The sequence below is a fragment of the Indicator indicator genome, chromosome 8 (genome assembly GCF_027791375.1).
Source record: "Indicator indicator isolate 239-I01 chromosome 8, UM_Iind_1.1, whole genome shotgun sequence".
Taxonomy (NCBI): Eukaryota; Metazoa; Chordata; class Aves; order Piciformes; family Indicatoridae; genus Indicator; species Indicator indicator.
In genome coordinates this window covers 34,683,051-34,709,572 of record NC_072017.1, presented here as the reverse complement: position 1 = coordinate 34,709,572, position 26,522 = coordinate 34,683,051, and the positions used below count along the sequence as shown (strand labels likewise).

At 41.2% G+C, this 26,522-nt stretch overlaps 1 protein-coding gene across 1 annotated transcript; it reads left to right on the top strand.

Annotated features, from left to right (window-relative positions):
* Positions 1-1,345: 1,345 nt before the first annotated feature.
* SLC39A8 (solute carrier family 39 member 8) lies at positions 1,346-26,318 on the top strand (the record flags this gene model as incomplete). Its single annotated transcript, XM_054382961.1, has 8 exons — positions 1,346-1,528; positions 7,660-7,828; positions 12,783-12,952; positions 13,495-13,617; positions 14,737-14,904; positions 22,610-22,817; positions 23,298-23,482; positions 26,172-26,318. Coding segments are annotated over 8 exons (1,353 nt in total), but the record flags the coding sequence as incomplete, so codon positions are not given.
* Positions 26,319-26,522: the final 204 nt, after the last annotated feature.

Sequence of the window (26,522 nt, the reverse complement as noted above, 5' to 3'; positions counted from 1 at the left end):
ATTGATATGGTTGTAGTGCTCTCTATAATTGGGTTTTTTTTCCCTGGTAGTGGGTTATGCTGCTGGCATTTTTTTTTTTTCTGCTAGATGCTTTGTGCATTGTGGTATAGAAGTGATTTATGGAGAATTTATCCAAATGAGTTTTGCTTCTTGTGAGGTATCTTTGTCCATGCCTCCTTCACAGTGCTGTTACCCAGCACACTGCTTGGCACACACAGTACAGAATTCTGGTTTCAGAAGATTTGAAATCAGGGACAGTGTCTCAGCTCATGCAATTCATCACAGTTCCACAGAGGTCTAAATAAGAATCTGTTTAAAAGTTGTATTTCTTTTAAAATATGCTGTCTGCCCACTACAGGGATATGTAAGAAAATGTTTAACAGGCACTTGCAGAATAGCTTGTTAATAGAACATATTTCTCCTGAGCCAAAGCTGCTACTACATGACTGCAGTCCTGAAGCAGGATGACTTTTTATCTAAACCCCCTGACAGGTCCCAGGAATAGACCTGTGACCAGTCACAATTTTCTCTGCTTGCACGCAGCAAGATACTTTCTTCTTAAATCTTCCTAAAAACGCAGGTTAGACACGAATCCCTGTCTCAGCCTGCGGGAGGGAGGAGGCCCGAGAGAAGCAAATTGCCTGACTGGCTACCAACTGAACAGTTCATTCCAAGGTCCAGGTGCCTCTGCTGCAGAGGTGTGTACAGTGGAGCTGTACCTGCCCATGCACCTGGCCTGGGTCTGGACCCTGGCCTGGACCTTGGCCTCCACTGTCCCATCTGGCGTCTCCTGGGACGTGGCAGGTGTTGCGGGGCCTGTCTGTGGGGCCCAGGTAGGAGCGAGGGGAAGATCCAGGCCGACTGAGCTCAGCTGGTGTGAGTCCAGAAACAGCGCCAGAACACTTCGGGAAAGGCTCTGTGCCTCCAAGGATGAGTTTGTGACCCGTGGCCCCGGGGCCAGGGCTGGCGGCAGCGGAGAACTTTGCAGCCGCGCCGCCTGCCCGCACGTTCCCAGGCAGCCCCGTCCCACCTTTCTGTCGTGACACAGCGCTACGGGGAGGCTCCGCGGCTGCCCCCCGCGCCGGGACTAGGTCTGATGCTCGGCCAGCAGCCCGGCCCCGCTGTGGGGACCCAAAGCCGGGACGACCCTCCGCCGCGGGCTCCCGCAGGGCTGAGAGAGTGTCGCGGGGGAGCGGCGCCCGCCCCGTCTGCCCACTACGCCCCCCGGGGAGGGGCCGGGCCGCGCGGGCTCCGCTCCCGCCCTGCAGAGGCGCGGGCGTGTGGGCAGAGACGGCCTGAGGGTGGTGCGGAGGGGCAGTGCTGAGCCCAGCGACACTCGCCACATCCCGCCGGACTGGAGATGCTCGGACGCGCCCCGGCCACGACGGCCTTCATCGACGATGTGCTGCGCGTCTTCGGGGCCAACCAGAGCCTGTCGGCCGGGCAGCTCTCCTCCCTGCTGCAGCAGCTGGGCGCCGCGCCGGCCCTGGGCGCCGTGCTGCCCCTGGCGCACCTGCACCACAACCAGGTACCGCGGGTAGGGCGGGAGGCAGGTCGTGCGGGCTCCGCGGCGGCGCTGGGGGTGAGGGCCGGGCTGCAAGCGCACGTCCAGGAGCGAGGGCGCAGAGCCCGGTGGGCAGCGCCGTAGTTAAGCCTCATCGCCGTCGTGTTTCCACATGTCAAGCGGGGAGGCAGAGAGCAGAGGTGTCCTGAAGCGCTGGGTCCGGATTTTGGGCAAGGATACCGGGCCGCTGGCGAGAGGAGAAACTGCCGACCCTCGGTGAGCTGCTGCAGTGCGGGGCTGCCTCTGGGGTTAGCTCTAACTCTCCCTTGCTCAGCAATTGAACTGGCACTTGTCCTGGGTAAACAGCATCTAGAGAACGGCAAAAAACGTTTGAAAATCAGCTAGTATTTCCTTCCTAGAGTAGTACAAATAAATCTCTTGTTAAAATACAGTTGTGTGATAGCACAGAGCTGATTACAGACAAGTCTACTCACGTGAAGAAATGTAGTGAGGAATTGTCACATCTTTCGACTAAATTGAGGGCTAAGTGAACACCCACCTAATAAAAGCTGTTTAAAATAGTGTTTAATTTACTTCTGAAATATTACTGGAATGTTACCTTTCATGAAGATATTTTACTTTTTTTAGTGTCTCCATATAAAACTCTGTCCTCGTTGCTAATTTTACATTTCTGTAGTGTCGTAGACTAAAATTTTTTCCTTGAAGGGAAATCTTGAAGATGGTGGAGATTTCCTCATGCTCAGGAATCAGGGACACACAGTCAGTCACAAAAATGAAAGGAAAGCAGGGATGAGTATTTCCTCTGGCTGGTTCTGCTCCCTGGGAAACCGAAGAGCCGTGGCCTTAATGACCTTGGAGTAGTCACGTTGTTTTGCTTTGTCTGTGAAGGCGACAAACCTTGGATAAGTACCCTTTGGTTTAGAAAGGGGGCAATTCTGATGCCCTTAGCAGGGGTTTAATTGGGAGGTAATGCCACTGCAGTCAATGTAGTATTCAGTGTGAGCATGGCAGTACTTGCCAGTCACAGGCTGCATGCTGTTCCAACACAGCGTATTAAAAGCATAAACGTTCCCAGCCACACTTGCTAAATACAAATTTGCAGTGTTGCATGTGGCTATGAAAAGGAGCTTTCTTTAAAAGGGCATAGAAAGAAGTAAATTCTTCAGTGCTTCAGGTTTTGCCTCCACAGAAGCACGTAGCCCTCGTACACAGGCTTGGCACAAGCTACAGAGGGAAAGAAAAGTAATGCTTTTTCTTCCGACTGCAAATGTGTGTTCCTCCTAAGTCATCCGAAGTTTAACAATTTTTATTTTTTTCCCCAGGTCTTTCTAGTGCTGTCTGTTTTGAACAATACCTAGGGTACCCTCCTGAAAAGTGTATCTTTTTTTTGTGTGACTTGTATTCTTAGTGAAGTTTTGCTGTTGCTATTTAAGCAAGTGTATTCTCCTTCCTGGCTTTTGATCCCTTGTAGATAGGTAGATGTTGGGTGTATCAGTGACTGTGGGCAGGTGGTGCATGCAAATCTGTACTCATACCAATTAAATCACACATGACTCTTTGTGCTTACAAGTTATAATTTAGAGTATCTACTGGTTATGACAGAAGACAGAAAGTGGCCTAATCTAACTTTCTGTATTGGAACATACCTGAGGCCTAAGCTCTACTGATCTCTATGGAGGAAAATAAATACCTTTGGAGGGTGATTTGGCTCTTCCTCAGGTAGGATGAATCTATTCAGGCTGCAGAAATACCTGATTATAGGAGGAAACAAGGCTTATCTCAGGCTTTCAGTTCTTAACTTCAGTGTACAGACCCAGTGGGACGACTCCCAGGTCTTACTTCTCTGTCAAAGAATCCCTCATCCAAGCCTGAAGTACTTTTTAGTGGAGAGCTGATCTGTAAGGGACAGGTGGTATGGCATTTCAAAAACTGGAAGGAAGGAACAGTCTCTGTCAGTTTTATCCCAAAATAGGGGTTTACTTTTAATGTTTCATTGATAACAATTTTGGTAAGCCTAGTAGTCTCACAAGGGAAAACCCACAAGAAACAGATCCTCTTTCTTAAAGGTTGAAAGAGTCTAGATGCATAAGGCAGAAGAAGATGGTTGCTTGATTTCTGCAATCCTTTGATACCAACTTGAAAAGACAAGGGTGAATGAAAGCAATTATCGAATTTGGTGGTCATAGTGTTTGAATGTGTACTTGTGTAGGCATTTGTAGTAGTATGTCCTAATTACAACTTGAGCTTTTTGAAAGAAGAGGGAATGGTCTGACAGTGTAGTTTTTTGTCTTGATCCAACACCATGATCTGACATTGCCTGTACAGTGAGAAGATAGAGGGTGGAACAACTAAGCCTAAGTGTCTTATTCCTAGAATATCTTCAGCAAATTTCAGCATTCATGGACAGTTTTCAGCTCCCAGCATGAACACGTTCAGCTTCCAGCTGCCTTGAACGTGTCAGGGTGTGTGTGCAATCCCTAAAGCACGCAGGTGCATTCAGGCAGCTTCATCTGGTTTGACTCCTATGGAGTGCTGTTTACTGAAGGCGTGATTGTCTCCTAGCATCCAGTTCTTACCTGTGCTGAGTGATGAAAAGGTGTTACCACATAAGCATGATGCTTTGATTTGTTACCAAGTTGAGAAAGACATAGTTGTATGTCTGTATTTTGCCTTATCCAGGCTCAAACTAAGTGAAAAGTGTAAAAAAAAAAAAAATGCTGGTCCAGGTGGGGATTCACCTCATTTTTTCCTTTGCTGTTGCTACAGGGTGACCCACTGCTCATCCCTGGTGTGGGCTAGGCTTGTATCTAATCTGGCAGCACTTACAAACTGCAGTCCAGGTTGCTTTAGGGTATCTTAGTACTTCACGTGTGGAATGAATGCCAGAGATAAAACAAAGGCAGAGCAAAGATAAGAACGTGCAGAAGATCAGAAAAGGGGCCGAAGCATTTACAAGGTGGTTGGTACTGTAGCATTTTTTGTTAAATTTCATTTAGAAAATTATTGCTGCATTATTTTTGCAAAATTACCTGTATTATTTTTGTCTGAGCAGTTATCCCATCCTTTCCGTCAAAGGATTGGTTAGACTGGCATCTGCTTTTCATTTATAAGGGCAGTGGTGTAAAGAGATTCTAGATAGTTTGTCCTCACTTTAGCTAATTTACCACCTTAAAAAAAATAAAATTATATATTGGTCAATCGTTTTTGAGAGAGGCTTACTGAGAGAAAAATAAACATCTATTTAACCCACTGGATAGTTTGTTTTTTTTTTTCTTAAGTCTGAATACTTTATTGATTTGATGAAAACATTTCTAAAATTATATGTTTTACTAGTTCAGGGACATGAGTAGTTGTATCTTTTCTGCAGTGTTTGTTAAGCACTTGGGTGACAGTCTCCTCACTCTGACAAGGCTTAGTAGTAGGGGACAGACATGACAGTAGCCTTGGTGAGCCAGGACGTCAGTCTCAGTCCCCTCTACCATGCAGCTAAATTTCCTTTCTCCTGAGATCATCCATCGGTCTTTCAAAATCAATAGCATATGTTTTTACAGCAATGTGGCTGTCTTAATGTATTTATCTTCCACAGATCAATGCAGAGTTTTGCAGCGTGCAAACATGAGTTGCTCCAATCCAAGGCTTCTAATAGATTTAATCTTTTAATTAATCCTTATTGTTGCAGTGAACTCAGTGCAAGCTTGCTTTGTAGCTCTTGGATGTATGCAGGAGTTTACAGAGAGGATGAGGTGACTTGCAACAATGAATCATTTATAAGAATCATTATCCTCTGGGCTTGTCCCTGATCAAAATAATAATAGTAATTAAATAAAATGTTCTTTCTCATCTTCACATAAAAGACCTCTTGTCCAATGGTATTTCTCACTTATTTGTTTGTATGTAACCAAAGTTACAGGTCTCAAGTTTTTTTTCTCTCTCTCCATAATGTGGTTTTTCATCTACAACATGTCTTGGATTTTTGTGAACTAATATTAATGCAAATACACTAGTGTTTTAAAATACTAGTAAACCATTTTGTGTTTCTAGGAATCACACAGTTAACAATGATTTTTCATATAGTTGTATGATATATTCTCAGCTCCTACTAGCTTGTTTTCCTAATGGCTTTTCACTGTAGGCTTCCAGAAATGCCTTTATGAGGCAGCAATACATGAAGCACCATATATGAACTATTACTATAAACCATGACTATCTGCTCTTTGTTTCACACTGGACACATTAACCATGGATTTTGCATTATTCCATGATTTTACATTTCCTTAATGTGAAGTTCATGGAAAAATGATTAGATGCATAACTAGTTTAGAACCAGAGGTTCATGTGTTGGGTTGTTAAAGGCTGTCATGATTTCTCTGTGCATAACTTTCACTGAGATTAATCAAGCAACATACTTTAAAACAAAAAATCCACCATGGGAGGCTGTGGATGCCTTCTCCTTGGGGGGGTTCAATGCCAGGTTGGATGAGGCCTTGAGCAGCTGAGTCTGGTTGAGAAGTGTCCCTGCCCATAGTGAGGAGGTTGCAATAGATGACCTCTAAGTTCCCTTCCAGCCTAAGCCATTCTACAATTCTGAGATTTTCTGTTATCAAGCTCTCTCTCTATATATTATATAAGTGATACTTTGACATTAGCAGTGACATTGAAAACTGAAAGTATATGCATATTGCTGTTATATATTTGAGCCTTCAATGTCTCATGGCCCTACAGAAAGTATTTCTAAGTGGAGGCATGAAATCACTTGAATTGTGTTGCATGTTCCTCTCCTCCAAGCTAAATCAGCAACAGTCACATTCAGATGGCATGTGCATGCCTTTCACCTTTTGCACAGTATTATAAAAATATTTATTCATGAAAACAGAAGCAGATCTGTTGAAGTAAATGGCTTGCAGTTGCTTTGGCTTATCTCTAGATGGAATTTACTTGATAAATACTGATTTGAATTATTGGAGAAGTGGTGTGGAATCTGAAGGCCAGCAAAACCGAAGAGAGCAGGGAGTGACCATTTGTTTTTATTTTCCTAAGGCTTCCAGTGCTGCTCTTTTGCAACCACGCTGAGATTTGCTGCAGGGAGAGTTATGATCTAGTTCTATGTCTCTCACAGAGAGAAAACGTTTGACTTGTTTTTTATCTTGTGTGTCTCTCACAGAAAGAAAACGTTTGACTTGTTTTTTGTCTTGACACTCAGTCTTAGTGTGTGTTTGTTGTATAGCAATAAGCCAAATTCCTTTTCTTTAAACCTGAAAAAGAACATTTCTTCCTTCTTGATCATTGTAGGAAATAACATGAGTAAATGGAAAATGTCAGATGAAAGACTTCTTCAGCAATATAGAACATTTCATATAAGAGTACTTAATTATTCTGTATATGTGTACTTTATGGTATTTCATGGTTTGTCTTTTATTTTTTTTTTATGGACAATGATGACCAGAACAACCAGCCCTGCCCCCAGCCTGGTTTAGCACTGCTAAGTGTATTTATCCTTGACCTATTAGGTACTGTTATGTCCTGAGATGAAGGCAAAGTGAAGATCCCAAGTAAGAGTTTATCTTCTTAGAGTATGGGATGGTTTTACAAAACCAGTGTTTTCAATGTTAACAGTTCCTGCTATAAAATGAATGGCAACTGTTGAGTACTGCAAGCCTTCAGGTGATTTCTGAACTGCTGATTTGGGGAGATAGGTAAGAAGCATTCTGGTAAAGCAGAAGTGGTCACTTACATGAATAAGCAGTCACTGAATTACCAGTAATTTTCTGACTTACTCTGTGATCTTAACTCTTACCTAGTCTGCTCCTAAATGAGATATTAATTACTTTGAAGCTATTTTTCCAAATAATATATTGTGAAGTTTAACTGTCCTGTGTTCTTAGGGTGTAGGATTTGCAAATGTTCTGTTAGGAAGAGGTTCCACTGATTTGTGATTTACTTAAAATGCTTTCAGTCACTTCTGCTTCACAGGAAGCACTCACGGTGTCTTCATGCACAGCGTACAAACCCTGTGTGCACTTCCTTGAGAATGTGTTATGGTATTTTCATATTGTCATTATTGGGTGTCTCTGTGTGACTTATTTTGTTTGGGTCGCATTAATGCATTAAGTTGTCAAAATATCTTTTTGTTCCAGTGCTTGACTGGTGAGGAAATTTTTTACTTACATGGGATACCAAACAACAGCCATGTATCAAATTCAAGCTTCTCTACAATATGTCCTGCTGTTCTGCAGCAGCTAATTTTCCACCCATGTGATCGTCATGAAGACTTTGTGAATACATCTAAACCACATCCGTTAGAAGGTTAGTTAATAGTAATTGCGTTAATATCGTGACTGGAGTGGCAAAATTAATTTTCCCTATTTCTTAGGGCAATAGTAAGCATTTGTCTGTAGATGACAGGAATATCTTGTCTAGCAGGAATTGTTGTAAAGCGGGAATACAAAATGCTGTTTCAGGTCAGTGGACTATCTAAACAAATAACCTATCTCTTCACAGTGATCTATTCCAAGTGTTTTAGAGAACAGTGAAAGAACTTAATAGCTGGTTAGGGAATAATTTGCCCCTTGAAGGAAGAGTCTTTCTGGCCTGTTTCATTTGGATAATGGTTTGTGCCTCGAAGCATAAGGATTCTTGCTGCTTAATATGAGAGAAGATGGAAGTACAAAAGGGAACTTTATGCAGGTGATTTGCAGTGGGAAATCAGACCTGGTGGTTTGTGCATGTATCAAGGCAACTGAAGGTAAAATTTCTAGGGGTCTGCATTGAGTGGAATTATTTGCAGGTGGGAGTCATGATGACATCAGGGAGCCAGTGACTACTTTACTGAGGAATAATACTCATATGCTTTCCAAACTCTGACTCCTGCTTTCCTGTCACCTGCTGTGCTGCCCCCTCTGCACGGAACATTGTTACATGGCTGAGTAACCTGAATCTTCTTTCCTTCTGGTTTTCATACTATTATTTCTGTATTGTGCACATAACTGTATAGTGCAGTAAAAGATGCAGGACTGGGAAGATTTATCTGGTTAATGAAATCCCTTATTGCACTGATATGGATCAAATATATAATAGCTTATTTATTTGGCTCAGTATTGCAAGTAAAGTTATTATTCCAGGGTGGTCAGCTGAATCAAAGTTGACAGGATGCTGGATGAGCAGGTGCCTAGTGTCAGTATTTATGAGCAGAGATACAAGAGTGTTTTTCATAAGTTCTGAAATATTAGTATTAATAACATTTTGATTAATAGAAGTGATAGTAAGAATTATAGACTGTGTCAGTGAATAATTAGAATTATATTTGATAATTACTGAAACCATGGTATTAATTTACCAGGGTTGTTCTAGGTGTCTTATACCATATGATTGCTTATACCATCAGGAGGTCCATAACGTCTGTACCAGAGGGCAGGAGCTGTCTGTCTTTATTTTGAGGCCATTTAAATAGGTAGTACATAGAAAGCTTGACCTGTAGTTAACCTAAGCTATTTAAACCATCCCCTTTGTTTTTCTTTTATCCTGCCAGCTCAGAAGCAATGTCCAGTAGGCAGATAAGCAAGGCAGCCTCCTCCCTGCTCCTCTCTTAGCTGCAGTAGAAAAAATCTGCAAGGCCTATGGTTAGGGTATTTTAACCCCGCAAGTGTATGAGGCTGTGACACAGTGCTACCTGTTTTTCAGGGAGTTTCACAGAAAGGCCCAGTGCCAAATGCAGAGGTGGATTTATGCATACCCCCATCCCATCACAAAGTTGATCTGTATTGTGGCAGCCTTGAAACCAGCTTGTTCCAATTACTGCCCATGAAGCAAACCCCTCTATGTGTATTTCCAGCTGTGCTTATGTGAATTTGCTGCCCGGGGACTTCCACACACTCAACAATATTCTGTCCTCTGAAGGACAGAAAACATAGAGAAGAAACCAGTACAGTAAGTTTTGCAGAAGGGCTTCTTGCAATAAAAAAGAGAAGTGCTGCTGGAGCAGAGTAGAAGCTAAAGGGCAGTATGTAGCAAGTCCTTTCCCTCAGGGTTTGTATAACTCATATTGAACTGATCTTCAGAGGAAACTTATGTCCTTCCCTTTCTTGCATCTCTGAAAAGTAATAGGGAGGTGTATAGAGCTGCATGAAATAGCTGTCATTCTCAGAGTCACTGTTCTGTCCAAGGCAGACAGGTTCTGTGCTCTCTGCTTGGCTTCTTCAGAATGGTATTTCATACCCTTACTTCCTCTTCTTCCTGGGACATTGCTAAGGAAGAGCCTGAACCTCTCAGGAAGGCCCAGGGCAGTCATCTCCACTTCTTATATGGAACAATGCTGAGCAGGAGTGTTCTAAGGATGGCATCTTACTTGCACTCTTGCCATTTTTTTTTTTTTAATTTCTTGTGGGTTTGAGTATCTTGGTGGTCTTTTTGGGGCTACAATTCTAGAGAGAGAGAAGCTGAAGCTGACTGCACTACTATCAGGAGAACAGAGTATGTGTCCTAAGCAGAATGCTCTGCGCTGATAGATAAAGTGAGAGTAGCCAGCATTCTCAGATGCATGGACTCTCTAAAGCTTAGTGTGAATAGAGTCCTAGTGAACAAATCAAATGCTGAGACAGCAGTGCACACATGCTGTTGTGAAATACAGTTTGTAGTGCAGGAGCACTGGCAACTTTGGTTGTCTTGCAATGTACTTCTTCCCCCTGATTTGTGCTGTTCTCCTTGAGCTGCTGGTTCCTGTAATTGTGTAATTATGAAGCAATATTATTTCTTTTTCTTTCCAGTTAGACTTCTGAACAAAGAGTACCAGCCTGAAAGTTATAGCACTTCTTGTTGAAGTGTATAGTACCAAGAGAACTTCTTTCCCAGTTCAGCAATGACCTGTTTGGCTGTGCTTGGCTTTAAGCTCCATTCTCCTATCGTTTTTGTCATCCACCTATAGACACAATTTGTAAATGTATCCCCTTTGTCTTGTAAAAAGTAATCAGTAATTTTTTTAATTGTTATTTTTGAAACTTGTTCTGATTTTCTGTGTCTGAATTAATTTGGGCAAGTACACTAAATGCTTCATATATGGTAAATGAGGCTTTGATATTGTTAACTCAGTTTAAAATGTCCATTTTGCATAGAACAATGAGTTGGAGGTGTCTGGGTATTGAGCTGAAAGATTTACAGTAATCCCAAACTGTAAACAGTGGTTTGTGACTCATGATGGCATTGAAAGTCCATTACATTTGTTTGTTATAGATTTGATTTAAAAAATAAATTTGCAAGCTTAATTGTAATTTATTTTAATGGGGATTAATCTCCTATGTAGCTTAGTGACTCTATCCATATCTACTTGTGTGGTTTTCTCTCTCTTGGTCTCTCTCAAAATGACAAATGAATGTTCAAACTGGCATGGATTTGCCTTCTGCAAATACTTAAACTGTTTCTGATGCATTCTGTGCTTACCATAATACCAAATTCATTACATGCAGAAATTGTGACACTGAGCAAACAAAGTAGAGCTGTTCCAGTTGAGGTGAGGAATCCAGCTTAGCATGTTTGCTGATGGTATTGCAGGAAAGTTAGGCTGCAGATCATAATCTGATCTGTTAGTTTCTGCTGTGCAGAAAGGAATTTATGGTAACCTCTACATACTGTAAGCTTATAATGACACAACTTTCTAGATTATACCATGCTGTCCTGATATAGCCAAGATTGTGTTGGCTTTGTTGTTAATTTTGATAGACAAACCCACTGACTGTGTATAACTTTCTGGGTCTGTAGCATCACCTGAGGCAGTGTAGACCTCTTCAGTGCAACCTTTAAAGCTTTCTTCTGTGCTCACAGGGACTTGAGATTTCAATGGGAAAAACAGCAGAGGCACAAGTTTCTGATGGTAGTGAACAGCAGCAACCTATAGTTCAGACTCCAGAATAGGTACAATATGGCTTTGTCTGGTGTCTGAACCCTGACTGTTCTTATGGTGAGGGAAGGCAAGTTATGGTGAACCCTGCTGCATTTCCCACTTCTTAGAAAAGGTTTTTGCTGTTGTGTACCCAAGGCACATGTCCATATTTTTGAACTCAGAGTCTCTTTTTTTTTTATGTGATTCCATTTCTGTACTACAGTAATCTGTACCATTAACTAGCTCATCTGTTAACCACCTTATCTCTTTGATGAGCACTACTTTGAATTAGAGGAACAGGAGGAGTGTTTGAAACAGAAAATTGCTTCCTGAGGATGAAGAAAAGATTTTTGAATCTAGTACAGCCAGGACAGCAGACTTACTTTCTTAGACTTCCTTAGGAGTAAATGACAATGGCATCAAATTCCTGGTTTAGTAAGAAGTTTTGTCTCATAGCTCCTTTGACAGTTGGCCTAAGCCTTGCTTTTTACCCTTTGCTGACTGTAGAGAGACCTGACTTAGACTAGCAGCAGACAGGCTACCCTGGATCTTATACTATCACAGTTGCTCTTTTTAGTATGTTAGTTGTGATGGTTTGAAACTGTCTTTTTAATTTTTCCTTGCAAAGTTCAAAACAGAGAAAGTGAAAGAATGTAAATAAGTCACTATTGGGTGTAAGAAAGCAAAATAACGATTGTTCTAAACACTTCCATTGGATAGATAGAAATGTTTAAGAACTATTACCCAAAACAAAGTAGGCACTCTGCACATTCTGCGTTTGGCAGTGGGGGCAGTTGCTGGGCTGTCTGGCTGCTGTTTCTTCTTCTCTTCTGGCTGAAGATAACACACTGACCTTGGCAGCTAAGTTAACAACTTTCTGCTTAACTAACTCTGCTTCTCTGTCCAGGGGGGTCTGGGGGGGAAGCTCCTGGGAGAGGGAGGCCCCTTTGGGAGGGTCCCCTTGGGGGGAAGCAAAGGGAGATCGATTGTGCTTTTTCTGTTGATTGTATATATTTGTGAATGTTGTGAATTTTGTATATTTGTACATATTCATTGCATTTCATTGTAGATTTTAGACTCTGCTTGTAAATACAGCTTTTCATTTGCTTCCAGACTGAGCTAGCCTGGTTATTGTTGGTGGGGGGGGGGGGGAATTTCAGCTCACACCGACACATTAGTCCCAGACAGTGCTTCCAGATACTTCCTTTCTGCAGGTGTGCATCTTGAGTATCTATGCATTTAAAAATATTGTATTTTCAAAGTATAGCTCCAACCAGGGAACCTCTGTTTTCCTCAATTCCACGCCAGTGTAGTTGTTAGAAAAATCACAAACAGCCTGAAAAAGGTGTTATACTAAACTATTTCCAATTTCTGCTTGTTTATCCACAGTTTGGGGATTTGGGTTCCTGGCTGTGACTATCATTAACTTGGCATCACTTCTGGGATTGATCTTAAGTCCTCTCTTAAAGAAGCCATATTTCCCCAAGGTTTTAACCTACTTTGTGGGCTTGGCCATTGGTACTCTCTTTTCTAATGCAATTTTCCAGCTGATTCCAGAGGTAAGCAAGGGGAAATCATTATTTGGTTTGGGTAACAGTTTTTAAAGTACAGGAATTTCAGAAGCAAGCTGCAGTGGGGCTCTGTGGGTTGCAGTCTCCAAAGAGTTGTGGGTGTGTTTCAGTGCCATTAGTTACCATGGCTTTTTGGCTGGTTGAGCAGAGCCATCAGGATCCATGTGTAGTTGTGCCATTGGGGAGACCAAGGGCTATTTTGCCTCTAGACAAAGAGAGATGCAATGGGTAAAGTTCTAGTGAACTTCAGTGGGCTACAGGTTAGACTTTTCCTCATCTTGCATTTTACTGCTGGCATGTGAAGTTCTACTGAATTAAAACACTGTTAACATTTAATTCAAGTTAAAAAAAAAGTAAAAAACATAAGGGTATTTTCATAATTCTAGCCACATGGAAACTCATGGATGGTAGAGAGCCAGTCTGTATTTTAGAGGAGTATCTGTGTGTATGGAGTCTTTGTTTGCTTGGTTTTTTCTGGAAATGTACTCAGATTACAGACTAATTTGCATTGCCTTTTTCTTCACTGTTAGGCATTTGGATTTGACCCCAAAGTAGATAACTACATTGAGAAAGCAGTTGCTGTGTTTGGTGGATTCTATATTCTCTTCTTTGTGGAAAGGATTCTTAAAGTGATATTGAAGATCTATGGCCAGGTAATGAAACATGTCCCTAGCTCAATGAGCCTTGCCTTAAAGTACTTGTTGTTTTTTATGAGGTACTCAATAGTTTATTAAAATGTGGGGATTTTTTTTTTCATTTTTATGTGGGGAATTTAGTCTTATCAGGCATTCTGATATATATGTTTAAAATCTCTATGGATAGGGAACTCCTTTTTTTGAAGGAGTTGCAAACAGAGCTAGGAATAGAATCCAGATGTAAATGTGGTCTTCTGCCACTTCTGTCACTCCTCTTGTCACTCTCAGAGGCCAGCTCATTGCTGTGCTAACAAAACAGAAAAAAAGTGGAAATATGTAAGAGCTGGAGAGAAAGAATTCTGCTCATGGAGCTTCACTTTGGGCAGGAGAAATCAATGTGGCATGATTAGCTTCTTAGTCATCTGTCAAGTGTAGTTGTGCTGACAGTGCCTGAATCTCACCCTCAGTAAGTGCAGCTCTGTTTCCCCATGCTCTGGTGCATAGCCCTGCTTTAGTGACACTGCAGTTACCCACATTGTGCAGGGCTCTGCTCTCTACCCATACATCAGACTACGTGCTCTCTCTGTACTCACATGAACAATGCTGAATTTGTCTCAGGGAAGGACCTCTCAACATTTTTAGTCCTCTGTGCTCATGTCTTGTGAAGCAAACTGACCTGTCTTCCTACTCTTGTCTCACTTAAAATTCCCCCTCCCAAACTGTTGCTGATATTGAAGGTTACGAAGATTGATCAACTGTTCCTCGTTTGTAATAATGGCATCAAAGAAAAGATAAAAGGAAAAAACTTAATTTGTTGCTCTTTATTTTTGGGAACAGTTGACAAAGGCTAATAATCTGTATTTGACAAGCTAAATAAGTAGTAAATATTGATCACATGTGGTCTGGTGTTTGGCTTGGGAGGTTCTGTATAAAGGTATCAAAATGAAAAATCCTCATATGTATTCTGGTTAACTGGAAGGGAGAGATCAGTTAGGAACTTAGAGATGTATGAAGTTAATTTAAACCTGTATTAACTGTTGAAAGCAAGGCAGCATGGGTATGATGCCTCCACCTTTTCCTTCTAGGTCTCTGTTTTCTTTGGTTTGCTATTTTGCTACCTACTTATTTGTCTCCTAGACTGGCCATACTTACTGTGAAAATGGTGAACAGAATCGTTGTCAGGATAAGACTAACTCACCCAAACCACTCTCAGCCAGCAATGGGGGGACATGTTATGCAAATTCAGCTGTGATAGAGAGCAATGGAAATCTTGGTTTTGACAGCATCAGTGTGGTCTCAGCACAGGTATGAAAATGGTGTCTATTTATTTCTTTTATCCCTGCCAATTCTATAAGCACATCCAAGGGGAGTGTTATTACAAATGTTTGCTACTTTTGTCAGATTGTTGTAAACTTTAAAGCTTATAACTTGCTGGAGCCCTACCAAGAAAAATGTGGAGTTTTGGGTCAAGCTTAAAAACTGGATGATGTGTCCAGTTTGCAGCAAACAAAAAAGGCTAACTGATATCATTGTTGGGATGGGTAGGACAGAGACATTTAATTAGATAATTCAATTAATTTTGATGTTATTGTTTTGCTTAAAGAGTGATAGTGTGTCTTAGTGTTACATGATCTGTATTGTCTTCCTGATTACATAAAGCCGTAAGTATGAGAACCTGATTCCTCTGAATCAATGATTAATGAGGAAAACTAACACAGTAACTTTTAGGCAGTGTATTGTGAGCACTACTTATCCTAATCCAGTATATCAGAATAGTATGGGAATTAAGGAGGCATTATGTTGAGACGGAAGCCTTTCCTCATGGTTTAAGCATTATATTTCAGATTTGTTCTCTGTATTTCTCAAATATATTCATAGATTCATAGAATGGTTTAGGTTGGAAGGGACCTTAAAGATCATCTAGTTCCAAACCCCCTGCCATGGACAGGGACACTCTACACTAGACCAGGTCACTCAAGGCCTTGAACACCTCCAAGGAGAGAGCATTCACAACCTCCCTGTGCAACCTGTTCCGGTGTCTCACCACCCTCACTGTGAAGAATTTCTTCCTAATACCCAGTCTAAATCAACCCTTCTCAAGCTTCAATCCATTCCCTTTTGACCTGTCACTACAAGCCACTGTAAAAAGTCCTTTCCCAGTGTTACTGTAGGTCCCCTTCAGGTACACGAAGGCTGCTATAAGGTCTCCCTGGATCTGCCTTTTCTCCAGGCTGAACAGCCCCAACTCTTGCAGCCTGTCCCCATAGGGGAGGTTCTCCAGCCCTCTGATCATCTTTTGACCCTCCTCCAGCAGTTTGATGTCCCTATGTATATGTGTAAGTACAACTTTGTTCTGTCTGAGAAGAAAATGGAAACAGGAAGAGAAAGTTCTGTCCTTCTTTACTCTTCTTCAGGTCCAGGAGAGTGCAGTACTCTCCCTTATTAAAACAAACAAACAAACAAAACCCAAACAACAACAACAACAAAACACCGAAAAAAAAGTCAGGGGAAAAAACTCCCAAACCAAACCTCACAACAAAAAAATACCCCAAAAACCCCAACCCACAGACTAAGGCAGATTTTATCATAGTAAAGAATTCTGGTTTACCACCCATGTTCTTTAAGTGGTAATTTTTTTGTGGGGAGCAATGAGGAGCAGGAAAGCCAGAGGCAGGCCCTGACAGCCAGGAGAACATCTGAGAGCTCTGCGTTGACCCTGCAAGCTCACAGTGTGTTTGACTGCACATGGCTTGGAAGTACCAAAAGGGTACCTGTCCTCACTGTAGAAATGTCATGAAGTGTGATAGATGCAGGGCATTTTAAAATCTAGGAGAAACAAAGGTACTAATTGAAATTGCATGGGCACCAAGAGGGAATTAGTACTGCAAGTGGTCCCTAAACTGTATTTTGTAGGTTTATAAAACAAACAAAAGAACCTTCCATGCTCTGCAGGGACAGTTATCTCTACTGGTATGCTGGTTTTCTGCCCAGTTTACCAGAAATTTTATCTGGACCTATTACATTTTGGCTACCCATCTGCTTACACATAACGTAAGAATAACGAACTCATTCACTAGGGGAGGTTCAGGCTGGGTATTAGGAAATATTTCTTCACTGAAAGGGTTATCAAACATTGGAATGGTCTGCCCAGGGCAGTGGTGGAGTCACTGTCCCTGGAGGTGTTTAAGCAGCGTGTGAACCTGGTGCTCAAGGACATGGTTTACTGTTGATCCTGCAGTTGTGTGTCAAAGTTTGGACTGGGTGATCTTGAAGGTCTCTTCTGACCAAATATATTCTGTAACTCTGTGTGATTCTTTATATTATAATAATAAATTATAACTCTAGTTACATTTGTTTCTAGTAAGTGGCTTAGATGCAGGGCTTGTGATCATAAAGTATTGTCAGTCACCCTTTTACATCCATTCTTGATTCTGAGAGCTTAACATTTGACAAAGATTCTTCTCTCCTTATTTTGTTGCTTTCCATTATTTCTTCTCTCCACATTCCAAAGAGAATATGTTGTATTAAAACCTCCTGAAAGTGACATGGTAAAATTCATTCCGTAACCAAGGCTGGCTGCAAGGAAATTCCAGTGGCAGATAGCTCCTAATATTTGAGGCCAACATTACTCTTTTCCTCCTCCAGGCAGGTTCAAAGGGGCCAAGTAGCCTTCGAAGTCATTAGGGGGCAGGGGAGGGCCAGTGTGGCTGAGGATTTGGAGGGGGAAGAGGTGGAATAGTGCCATGTGGAAAGGTATGCATTCAGCTTTACAGACATTCAGTATTTCTGAGGGAACTCTTTGGTTTAAGTGAACACAGACCTAATAGAATTTTAATGTGTTCATGTGATCTAAAGCTTATTAGAGAGAACAAACGCAGAGTAGCCAGAAAACATCATGGAGGCTTTAAGGAGGGAGTTTGAAGTCTGATTCTGTCAAAGTGTGGTAGCTGTTTTCAGCCATGGGGATCCAGCCATATTCTCTGTTTTAATGCCAGAAGAGACTCACTGCCAGAATAAATTTAAATGTTTAATTAGTCACATACTTTCAGATTTCACTTGCAGCAGTAATTGCAACCTTGGAAACCTCTTTCATGCTTACCCAAAATTTGTATCTACCATGCATGAAAATTACATGGCTTGACACCAGGAACTTTCAAGAAAAGTTGTTCCAGAGACAAATTGCTGAATTCTGTACCCTCTAGTGCACAATGTTTGGTAGCAAAACTTTACAGTGCCTTTATTTATGCTCTGAAGACAGTGTCAGGATTCCTTCCTGATCCTGTGGGCACTTCTAGAGGATGCAAAAGGACATGTCTGGTTCATTTCTGGTTCACGTCCGAGGCAGTCAGAGATGCATTAGAAAGAGCAGTAGTAATCTGATGAGGTATCTTGGGATAAAATAAGAGAGTTTCTCAAATTTGGAAACAAAGGAGAGGCTGTTATTTTTAAACAAAAAAATCCAAAGAGTGAAAATAGCAAGGGTGTGTTTTGGATTGCCATAAGCAAAACTCCACTAATAGTTAATAAAAGTCAGACCCAATAGTCCAGATAGGTGCTGCAGAGCTTCTTAGTTGGCATCTGTTCTTTGATGTCTGCTAAACTACCATGACCAGGTGGGAACAGTCCAGCAGAGATAGACATTGTTCATTTTTGCCTTGGAATCCAGTATGTTTGTAGGATAAGTTTGTCAGTAGTCTGCCTTATCTTAAGCATTAAGAATATGTATTAGTTGTTCATCCTCTTCCAACAGACACACGCTCTGGTGAAGTTCAGAATGGAAACCCAGACAAGCAATGCCATTGTATTTTATATAACTTACAGAAGTCAAGACATTATCTAAAATAGGTTACAGGCAAGAATTAATGATACTTCAGAGCTCCACGCTAAATGACAGATAGCTGTATATGTGTTACAGAAGCCTCTCAGAATAAATTCCAACTCTTTAAGCTACAGATCTTTCTGCATTTTGAAAAAATGGATGAAGCAAGTGATTTTTAGAAGTGAGTCAATACTGTTCTGCTAAACTAATTGCAGTTACTTAAAGTACCTAGGTAAAACAACCCGGATCTCATCACATTCTTAGTGTCAGTTGAATTCTCAATGAATTCAACAGCTAATTCCTAATAGCATTTTCATACTCAGTGTTCATTTTCTTCATACATGGATAGAAGGTTCAGTACATAGGTTTGTAAACTATTTATTTGAACAAAAAAAGTCCTTCAGACCAGTTTTTTGTATTTGTCATACATGTGTGGTTGTTTGGACTGCCACTGGCATTCTCAGGTGTGCATCTGATACCCCAAAACAGGTCCTTTACTTAGTTCTATGGCTAAGCCACTTATGCCCCTACAGCTTTCAGAAAACTGTAGGCACACACATGGTTCCCAAACAAAACCAAGTGTGCTTTGAAGGGAACAATCACAAGTCTTCACAAGTGACTTTTTTTGCACATTTTTGTTATTTGCTCACTGTTTCCATTGCTCCCTTAGGAATAGGATTGTGATCAATGGCTCAATGTTTGGAGACCAGTGACAAGTGGAGTTCCTCAGGGATCTGTACTGGGTCCAGTGCTGTTTAACATCTTTGTCAGTGACATGGATAGTGGCATCAAGTCCACCTTTAGCAAGTTTGCTGATGACACTGAGCTGTGTGGTGTGCTGGACTCACTTGAGGGCAGAGATGGCATCCAGGAGGATCTTGACAGGCTTGAGATATGGGCCAGTGACAACTGCATGAGGTTCAACAAGTCAAAGTGCAGGGTCCTGCATCTGGGCTGGGCCAATCCCAGGCACAAATCCAGGCTGGGTGCAGAGTGGGTTGAGAGTAGCTCTGACGAAAGAGACTTGGGTGTACTGATGGATTAGAAGCTCACCATGAGCCAGCAGTGCCCTCATGCAGCCGGGAAGGCAAAACATCTCCTAGGCTGCATCAAGAGGAATATGACCAGCAGGGCAGGAGAGGGGATTCTTCCCCTTTACTCTGCTTTTGTGAGACCCTACCTCAAGTACTGCATCCAGTTCTGGTGTCCCCATCATAAGAAGGACACAGAGCTGTTGGAGTGAGTCCAGAGGTGGGTGACAAAGATGATGCAAGGGCTGGAACACCTCTGCCACGAGGATAGGCTGAGGGAGCTGGGATTGTTCAGCCTAGAGAAGAGAACACTCCAGGGAGACCTTATAGCTGCTTTCCAATACCTGAAGGGAACCTACAGGAAGGCTGGAGAGGGACTTTTTATAAGGGTGTCTAGCAATAGGAGAAGGAAGAATGGTTTTAAGCTGAGGGTGTAGATTTAGATGGGATCATAGGAAGAATCATAGAATGGTCTGGGTTGGAAGGGACCTCCAAAGGTCGTCTAGTCCAGCCTCCTCTGCAGTAAGGAGGGTCATTCTCAACTAGATCAGGTGGCCCAAAGCCTGCTGAACTTCACCTGGAATATTTCCAGGGATGGGGCCTCAACTACCTCCCTGGGCAACCTGTTCCAGTGTTCCACTACCCTCATGATAAAGAACTTTTGCTTCAGTATGAGGCTGTTGAGAGTCTGGAATATGCTTCCCAGAGAGGTTGGGGATGCCTCCTCCCTAGGGGTATTCAGGGCCAGGTTGGATGAGGCCTTGAGCAGCTGAGTCCAGTTGAGAGGTGTCCCTACCTGTGGTAGAGAGGTTGGAGTAGGTGATCTCTAAGCTCCCTTCCAATGTAAGCCATTCTATGCTTCTAAACTCTGTATAAAACCATTTGTGGAGGTTTTTTGGCACGTGAGGTGAGAATTTCTTGGTAATAGGAAGTTTTCCCAGAACAAAATTTACCACCACCTCTCTTTCTCTCCTGTATGGTAGAAGTTGCCAATATAGCTTTTCAAAGTACAGTCTCTTGAGTTTAATATTGTTTCTTTATCAGAAAATACTTGTTGCTGTTGTTGTTGGGGTTTGTGTGTGTGGTTTCCAAAAAAAAATGAATGTTCTTTTTTAGTAGAAAAATCAATGAATTATTTAAAATTTAAATCTGTGCATTATCTCAAACTCCCTTTTCCTCACTGAAGATAGAAATGTGGCCATGAAAGAAGATTCTGCTTTTGGCATAAATCAGGATGAGCTATAAAACAGTGCTTCTATCAGTTCTTAGGCAGCCTGAAGGATGGTCACCAGGGGACAGAATAAAACACAGGGGAAAGGAACTATAGCCCAGGGAGCTGGATGGATAGGTGGAAGAGCTTTGCTAATTATATTTGGATCTTCTTATATTCATGTTTCTTTTTACTTCCAGTTACCTAATATGTATTTATTTTATGCGGCTTGCTTTGTAATATTTCTTTCTTAAATTGAAGTTCAAGTTGCCTCTGTGGATTAGGAGAGAAATCTATTTACTCACAAGTGTTCCTAGCTCAAGAGAATTAGTACAAGTAGAAATTAATCATTGCAAAAATACGGTTGACAGTCCCTGTGTGTTTAGATGAAGCATTGAGAGGAAACCTCCAAAAACTGAAGACAAGCATTTAGTACAACCTGTGTGTTTGAATCAGCAGGGAGACTTTCAGTTGTTAGACACCATTGCTCATTTTCATATCATAAAAGTATAATGTTGGGACTTCCTGTGCACTGAATAGGAGCTGTAAGTGTGCTTCATGGCACTTGTGACACTACTTAACTGAGGCTTTATTAGCTGTCAGTGCCAGCTAGTGCAATGGGGCATCTGTCTCATAAATTCCTGACATGGACTTCTGTCCTATCCCAAGGCAGTTCCTGCATGCAAGGGTGTAGTATGTCAGGCAAAAGTCTGGTGAGCAAATAATGAGACAGACCATGGTCATTAAAGGATTGTAAGAATTTCTTAATCATTATATTTCCGTGAGGGTCAAAATTCAGTTGCCTGGCAGTGTTTGCGTTTGCTATGGCAAAATTAAAACAACTTGTGATGTTCTTTTTAATGCCTAAAGGAAATGTCTTGGAATAATCTGCGACCTTTTCTTAAGGAGGCTCTGTTTTTCTACACCCTTCTCCTGCAAGAGAAAGAGAGGTGTATAAATTTGTCTGTGGGCACACAGATGTACGTTTTACTGCTTATGTATTCCAGTGAGTAAACACTAATTAATGCTGTATATGCAAACCCTTTTGTTTTTCAGAGGAGAAATACTATAATGCTTGCAATTATTATGTAACTGCAGTGCATGTGTATACAGAAATTTATCACAGTGGATCATGAGGCATTTTTTAGGGGAGGCTAGTTTGTGCTTCCAGCTCAAGTGGCAGTTCCTTTTGTCTGCTTCAGGTTTTCTATTATTTCATGGCACTGCATGTATAAATTCCTCCCACTTCTGGAAGGAATTAGCGAGCTCTCTGGTGTGTCTGTGCATTGCAGTTTCATATTAGTTTGTTTTTGTGCTTGGAGACATCAGCTCACACTGTCAGAATTACCCACTGCTTTTTTTCATTAAACATGCACTTGGTAGAAACTAGAATACCTAGACATGACTACTCTCGCCTAAGGTCAGCGATAAAGTTTATGGGGTAAGTGGAAGTGTGTCTATATTCACATGCAGCTGGCTGTTAGTGCAGCAAGTAGAGCGTATCTCTTGAGACTGTGATGTACTGGCAGTATGTAACTAGTCCAGATGTGTTTTAGGTAGGAAACACAGGTGCTGATCAGATCCTTTGGACTGTCCATGCTTAGTAGAGGAGGCTGTGAGAAATCTTGGCACACTCTTAATTTAACAGAGACTCGAGAGACATTCCACCCACTATGATCTGATTTCTGTCTCAGCAGAAGGGCATTCAGGTAAAGCTTTGTATCCAGAAGGGTGATTGGGCTCTGTATGTTAACTTGTTGAAACAGAGGTAGCAGCAGCAAAAATTTTCTGCTGTTTCTTGGACCAAGCATTTTGGTCCCCACATGTGGTAGTGCTTTGTTTTATATTTGATGTTCATTTAAAGACGAAAGTGTGATTCATTGGCTTCTTTATTCAGGGTTTTATGTGACTGTCTTATTATGTTTTGGTTTTGGTTTTTTTTTTTTCCAGGAAGAAGTCACCCAAAGCAGCTTGTGCAAGTGTCTTAAGGGGCGTCCATTGTCAAAGATTGGGACTATTGCTTGGATGGTGACACTGAGTGATGCTGTACACAATTTCATAGATGGTTTGGCTATTGGTGCCTCTTTCACTTTGTCCCTGCTTCAAGGGCTTAGTACCTCCATAGCCATCTTGTGTGAAGAGTTTCCCCATGAACTGGGTAAGGAATTTCATTCACCATGTTGTTTAGTGTGGAAATCACTGTTGTAGGAGGTTGTGCTGGCCAAAATTTGATCCAGATTGAAAGGAAGTTTAGACAAATTAATGGAAAAAGTAGTCATACAAAATTTCCCAAACACGAAAATACACATCAAGCACAGGAAGTTCCCTACATACAGGTGATGGAAGCTGGGTTTGGATACTAGAGAAGTATTATGTGCCCTGTTCATCCTTGCTGCATACATTGGTGTATATTTTTCTTTATTTGATTTTAAATCATTATAGGAAGTTTTTGCTCCTGTGGTACTACCTACTGCTCCTTTGCCTCAAGTATTGAAGGGAAATCTTCATAATTTACTTGAATGAAGAAAACAGCAAGGGCTTATAATTTATACACAAATCATCTCTTCAGATTTCCTTTTGAAATCAGAAAATAATCACAGCATCATTTTCTGAAGGTGATTTTATCTCTTTCTTCCAGGGGATTTTGTTATCTTGCTTAATGCAGGAATGAGTACTCGTCAGGCTCTGTTTTTCAATTTTATGTCTGCGTGTTCCTGTTACATTGGGATGGCTTTTGGAATATTAGTAGGCAACAACTTTGCTCCAAACATCATCTTTGCTGTAGCCGGTGGAATGTTTCTGTACATCTCTCTGGCTGATATGGTGAGATACAATTTTACTTTGCATTTATTTTTCTGCAAGAAAACAAAGACTACACTTAATTCTCTGCACTAAAATGTAGTATTTTGTGCCTCTCATGGCAGTGTCATCTACTTATTATTAGATTTTAAATCATAATGATGCCATTAATGAGGGTGCACAAATGGTTATGCTTATTCATGAAGCATGAAAGCCTTTCACTTCACATGTAGGGCTGATCAGTTTATTGTTGAAAAGGAGTTTGAGAGAGACAAGTTTTTCATGAATTTCAGCTGGTTTCTTCAGTGAGTAAGAAGTGTATAAATACTTGGGTTTAGCGTTTTACATTGGCAAAGTATTTCACTTTATTATTTTTTAAAGGTTCAATTGACTATTTAAACCATATTTTGAAAGAAAAGGGAAAAAAAAGAAGGTAAAGAAAATTAAATGAAGTATTTATTTTTGAGTTGAATGGAAGATGTTGTGCAACCACAGAATTAGTGATAATTTTTGGGTCATTTAAGTGAAAGCCCTGACACAAATTCTATTCTGGTTTAAATTAAACAATGCTAGCCCCAGTTTCTTGGTTCAGACTATTTGCTGAACTATTCAAAACAGTCTGTCTTTCAGTTATTTTTTTTTAAGTGTGCTAGAAGATAGAAGCCAAAGAAATTGTGCTAATGTCCATATCAGATTTAGACTTGGGCAATAAAAACTAGATGCACTGGCAGTCAATAATATTCCACAAATTACTCTTATGGTGATAAATGATTTGAAAATGAGAGGAATCTTTCAAGAATTTTATCATGTATCAGTGTTCTAAGATCAGATATATCTGCAAGGGTGTTTACACCTGCCACATGAGAATCCATGGGAGTGTAGAACTGCAAGAGTGAGGCCTAGTTTTGAAAAGTTTTGAGACCCCAGTTTGGTTCTGCATGCATTTAACAAGTGGTTATTCATATTCATGAATATGTGACCATTTCATTCAAGACTATTGCAGTTTAGGTAGTAACAGGATTTAATAAGTAATAATGTTAATGAACATATATATGAACAATATAAATAGTTTATTTCACAATTTTGCAGCACCTTAATTGCAAATGCTTTAGTATCACTGTTACATAATGAATAGTTGTGTACTCCATGATGTGTAAAACTTGTGGTATAAATTTGGAATGTTGCAACTTAAGTCTGTTATTGAATCCATCAAAGTAGGTAAGAATCTTTCCTTTGTATCTGTTGTTCTATTCTGTGTGTCTGTCTCTGCTCCCCTGCCCCCGAATCTCTCTCTCTCTCTCTTTATAGGTCTTTGGATTCTATCAGTTTCCTATCTGAACTTTCCTTCCCCCTGAAAAGCCTGAAACAGGGTATTCAAGTGCTCTCTACAGAGATCTGCCTTTCTGCTTTCTGTTACAATTTTCACACATTTCTGTCCAGAAGCAGGTAGGATTATCTAAAATGTAATTTCTTCCTTCTGCTCTTGCTGTTCTTTATTCCTCTAGTATTGGCATAGTCCAGCCTCTGCCAGTAAGATCACTGTGTGGTGAGGCTGTGGACGTGTGAGAATGTGTACATTGAGGTGTGTGCACAAATGAGCCTTGTTGTATGGCATGAAGCTGATCTGGTTTGTTGTCTTTGCCTCTTTTGCAAGAGGATGACAGAGCTCTGGAATGATTTCTGGGAAGGTTTGGCCACTTCCTACTAACCTTAGTTTGCTCTTTAAGGGTTGCATTAACTTCAATGGCTGTTTCTGCCTTGTGAGATCAAAGAAAGATACTACAGTTTATGAGTCACCCAGCTTGAAGGTGTCCAAACAAACACTGAATTATAAACTCTTCGTTGCATTCTGGCTATACTTCTCTCAGCACAATAGGAAAAGAATTTAAAGAGTTTATTTGAGGATGTTTGTCAAAATCCACGGCAGTTGACTTTATCTGTAGTAAAAACATACCCAAATCACCCCATACAGGGGACTTTATCACCAGTGCTCATCTGCCCTCATCTCCATTGGCTCTTGGAGGAAGTACCTTTGTTTTTGCAGTTGACAGCAAAGCCGTCATTCTTTACTCTCTATCAGGCATCTTAATAGCAGCAAAATAGCAAAGAATCCCTTCCTTGTGCTGTAACCTAATACTGCATGTGCTAACACCAGCTGCTTCTTCCTTGTGTCTTCACTGCCTCATCAGCCCACCAGGCCTATTTGTAACAGTTTTATTATTTCTGAGAGGCTGTCTGCATTTTCAGCTTCACTTCATTTGCTTAAAGATAAAGCAGAAGAATCCTACTCTTCCATTTCCTGAACAAGGATTTCTCTGTTTATACTAATGAAGGAAGAAACACAACATTTAGCAATACAAGGGCAACATGGGGACCAACAACTGGACCCTAGGAGACTGATGGATTCAAACCCAGGAAAATTTCATGAGACACAACCAGGTGGAATCAGAGTAGAGAGGAAAAACAAAACACAAACCCGAATGAAAATAAAATACAACAAACAAATAAAAGAAAACAACCCCACCACCAACCCAACGTTTTTTTTCACCATCCCTGGTGAAGTGGTTTTTCAGGCTAATTAGGGTTAGTTGTTCCTGCGGCTGCCTCCACCCCGTGTTAGTTCAAAGCAGCACTATGGTTCAGTTCTTAATGCCTTGGGTTGTGCATTCTGCCACAAGGTGGCAATGCTTACCTAAAAAATGCCTTTCTTCAGTTCCCAGAGATGAATGATATGCTGCGAGAGAAAGTGACAGGAAGAAAGACGGATCTGACATTCTTCCTGATTCAGAACGCTGGCTTACTGACGGGATTTACGGCTATCCTGATGATTACCTTGTATGCAGGAAATATTGAGCTGTGAAAATGAGAGCAAAGACCGGGTCACTGCTGGAGACCTCAAGTCAATTACAGACGGAAGACGCTTCATCCATAAAAGGCTGTTCATCTAATCTACTTTGTTTTGAAACAGTGACAAGTCCCATCCCCCTTGCTCCTCATACAGGAAATTCTTCTTTGAGACTTGCGGTAAATCCAAGTAGTAGGAGCTGGCAACTTTTGTACTGTG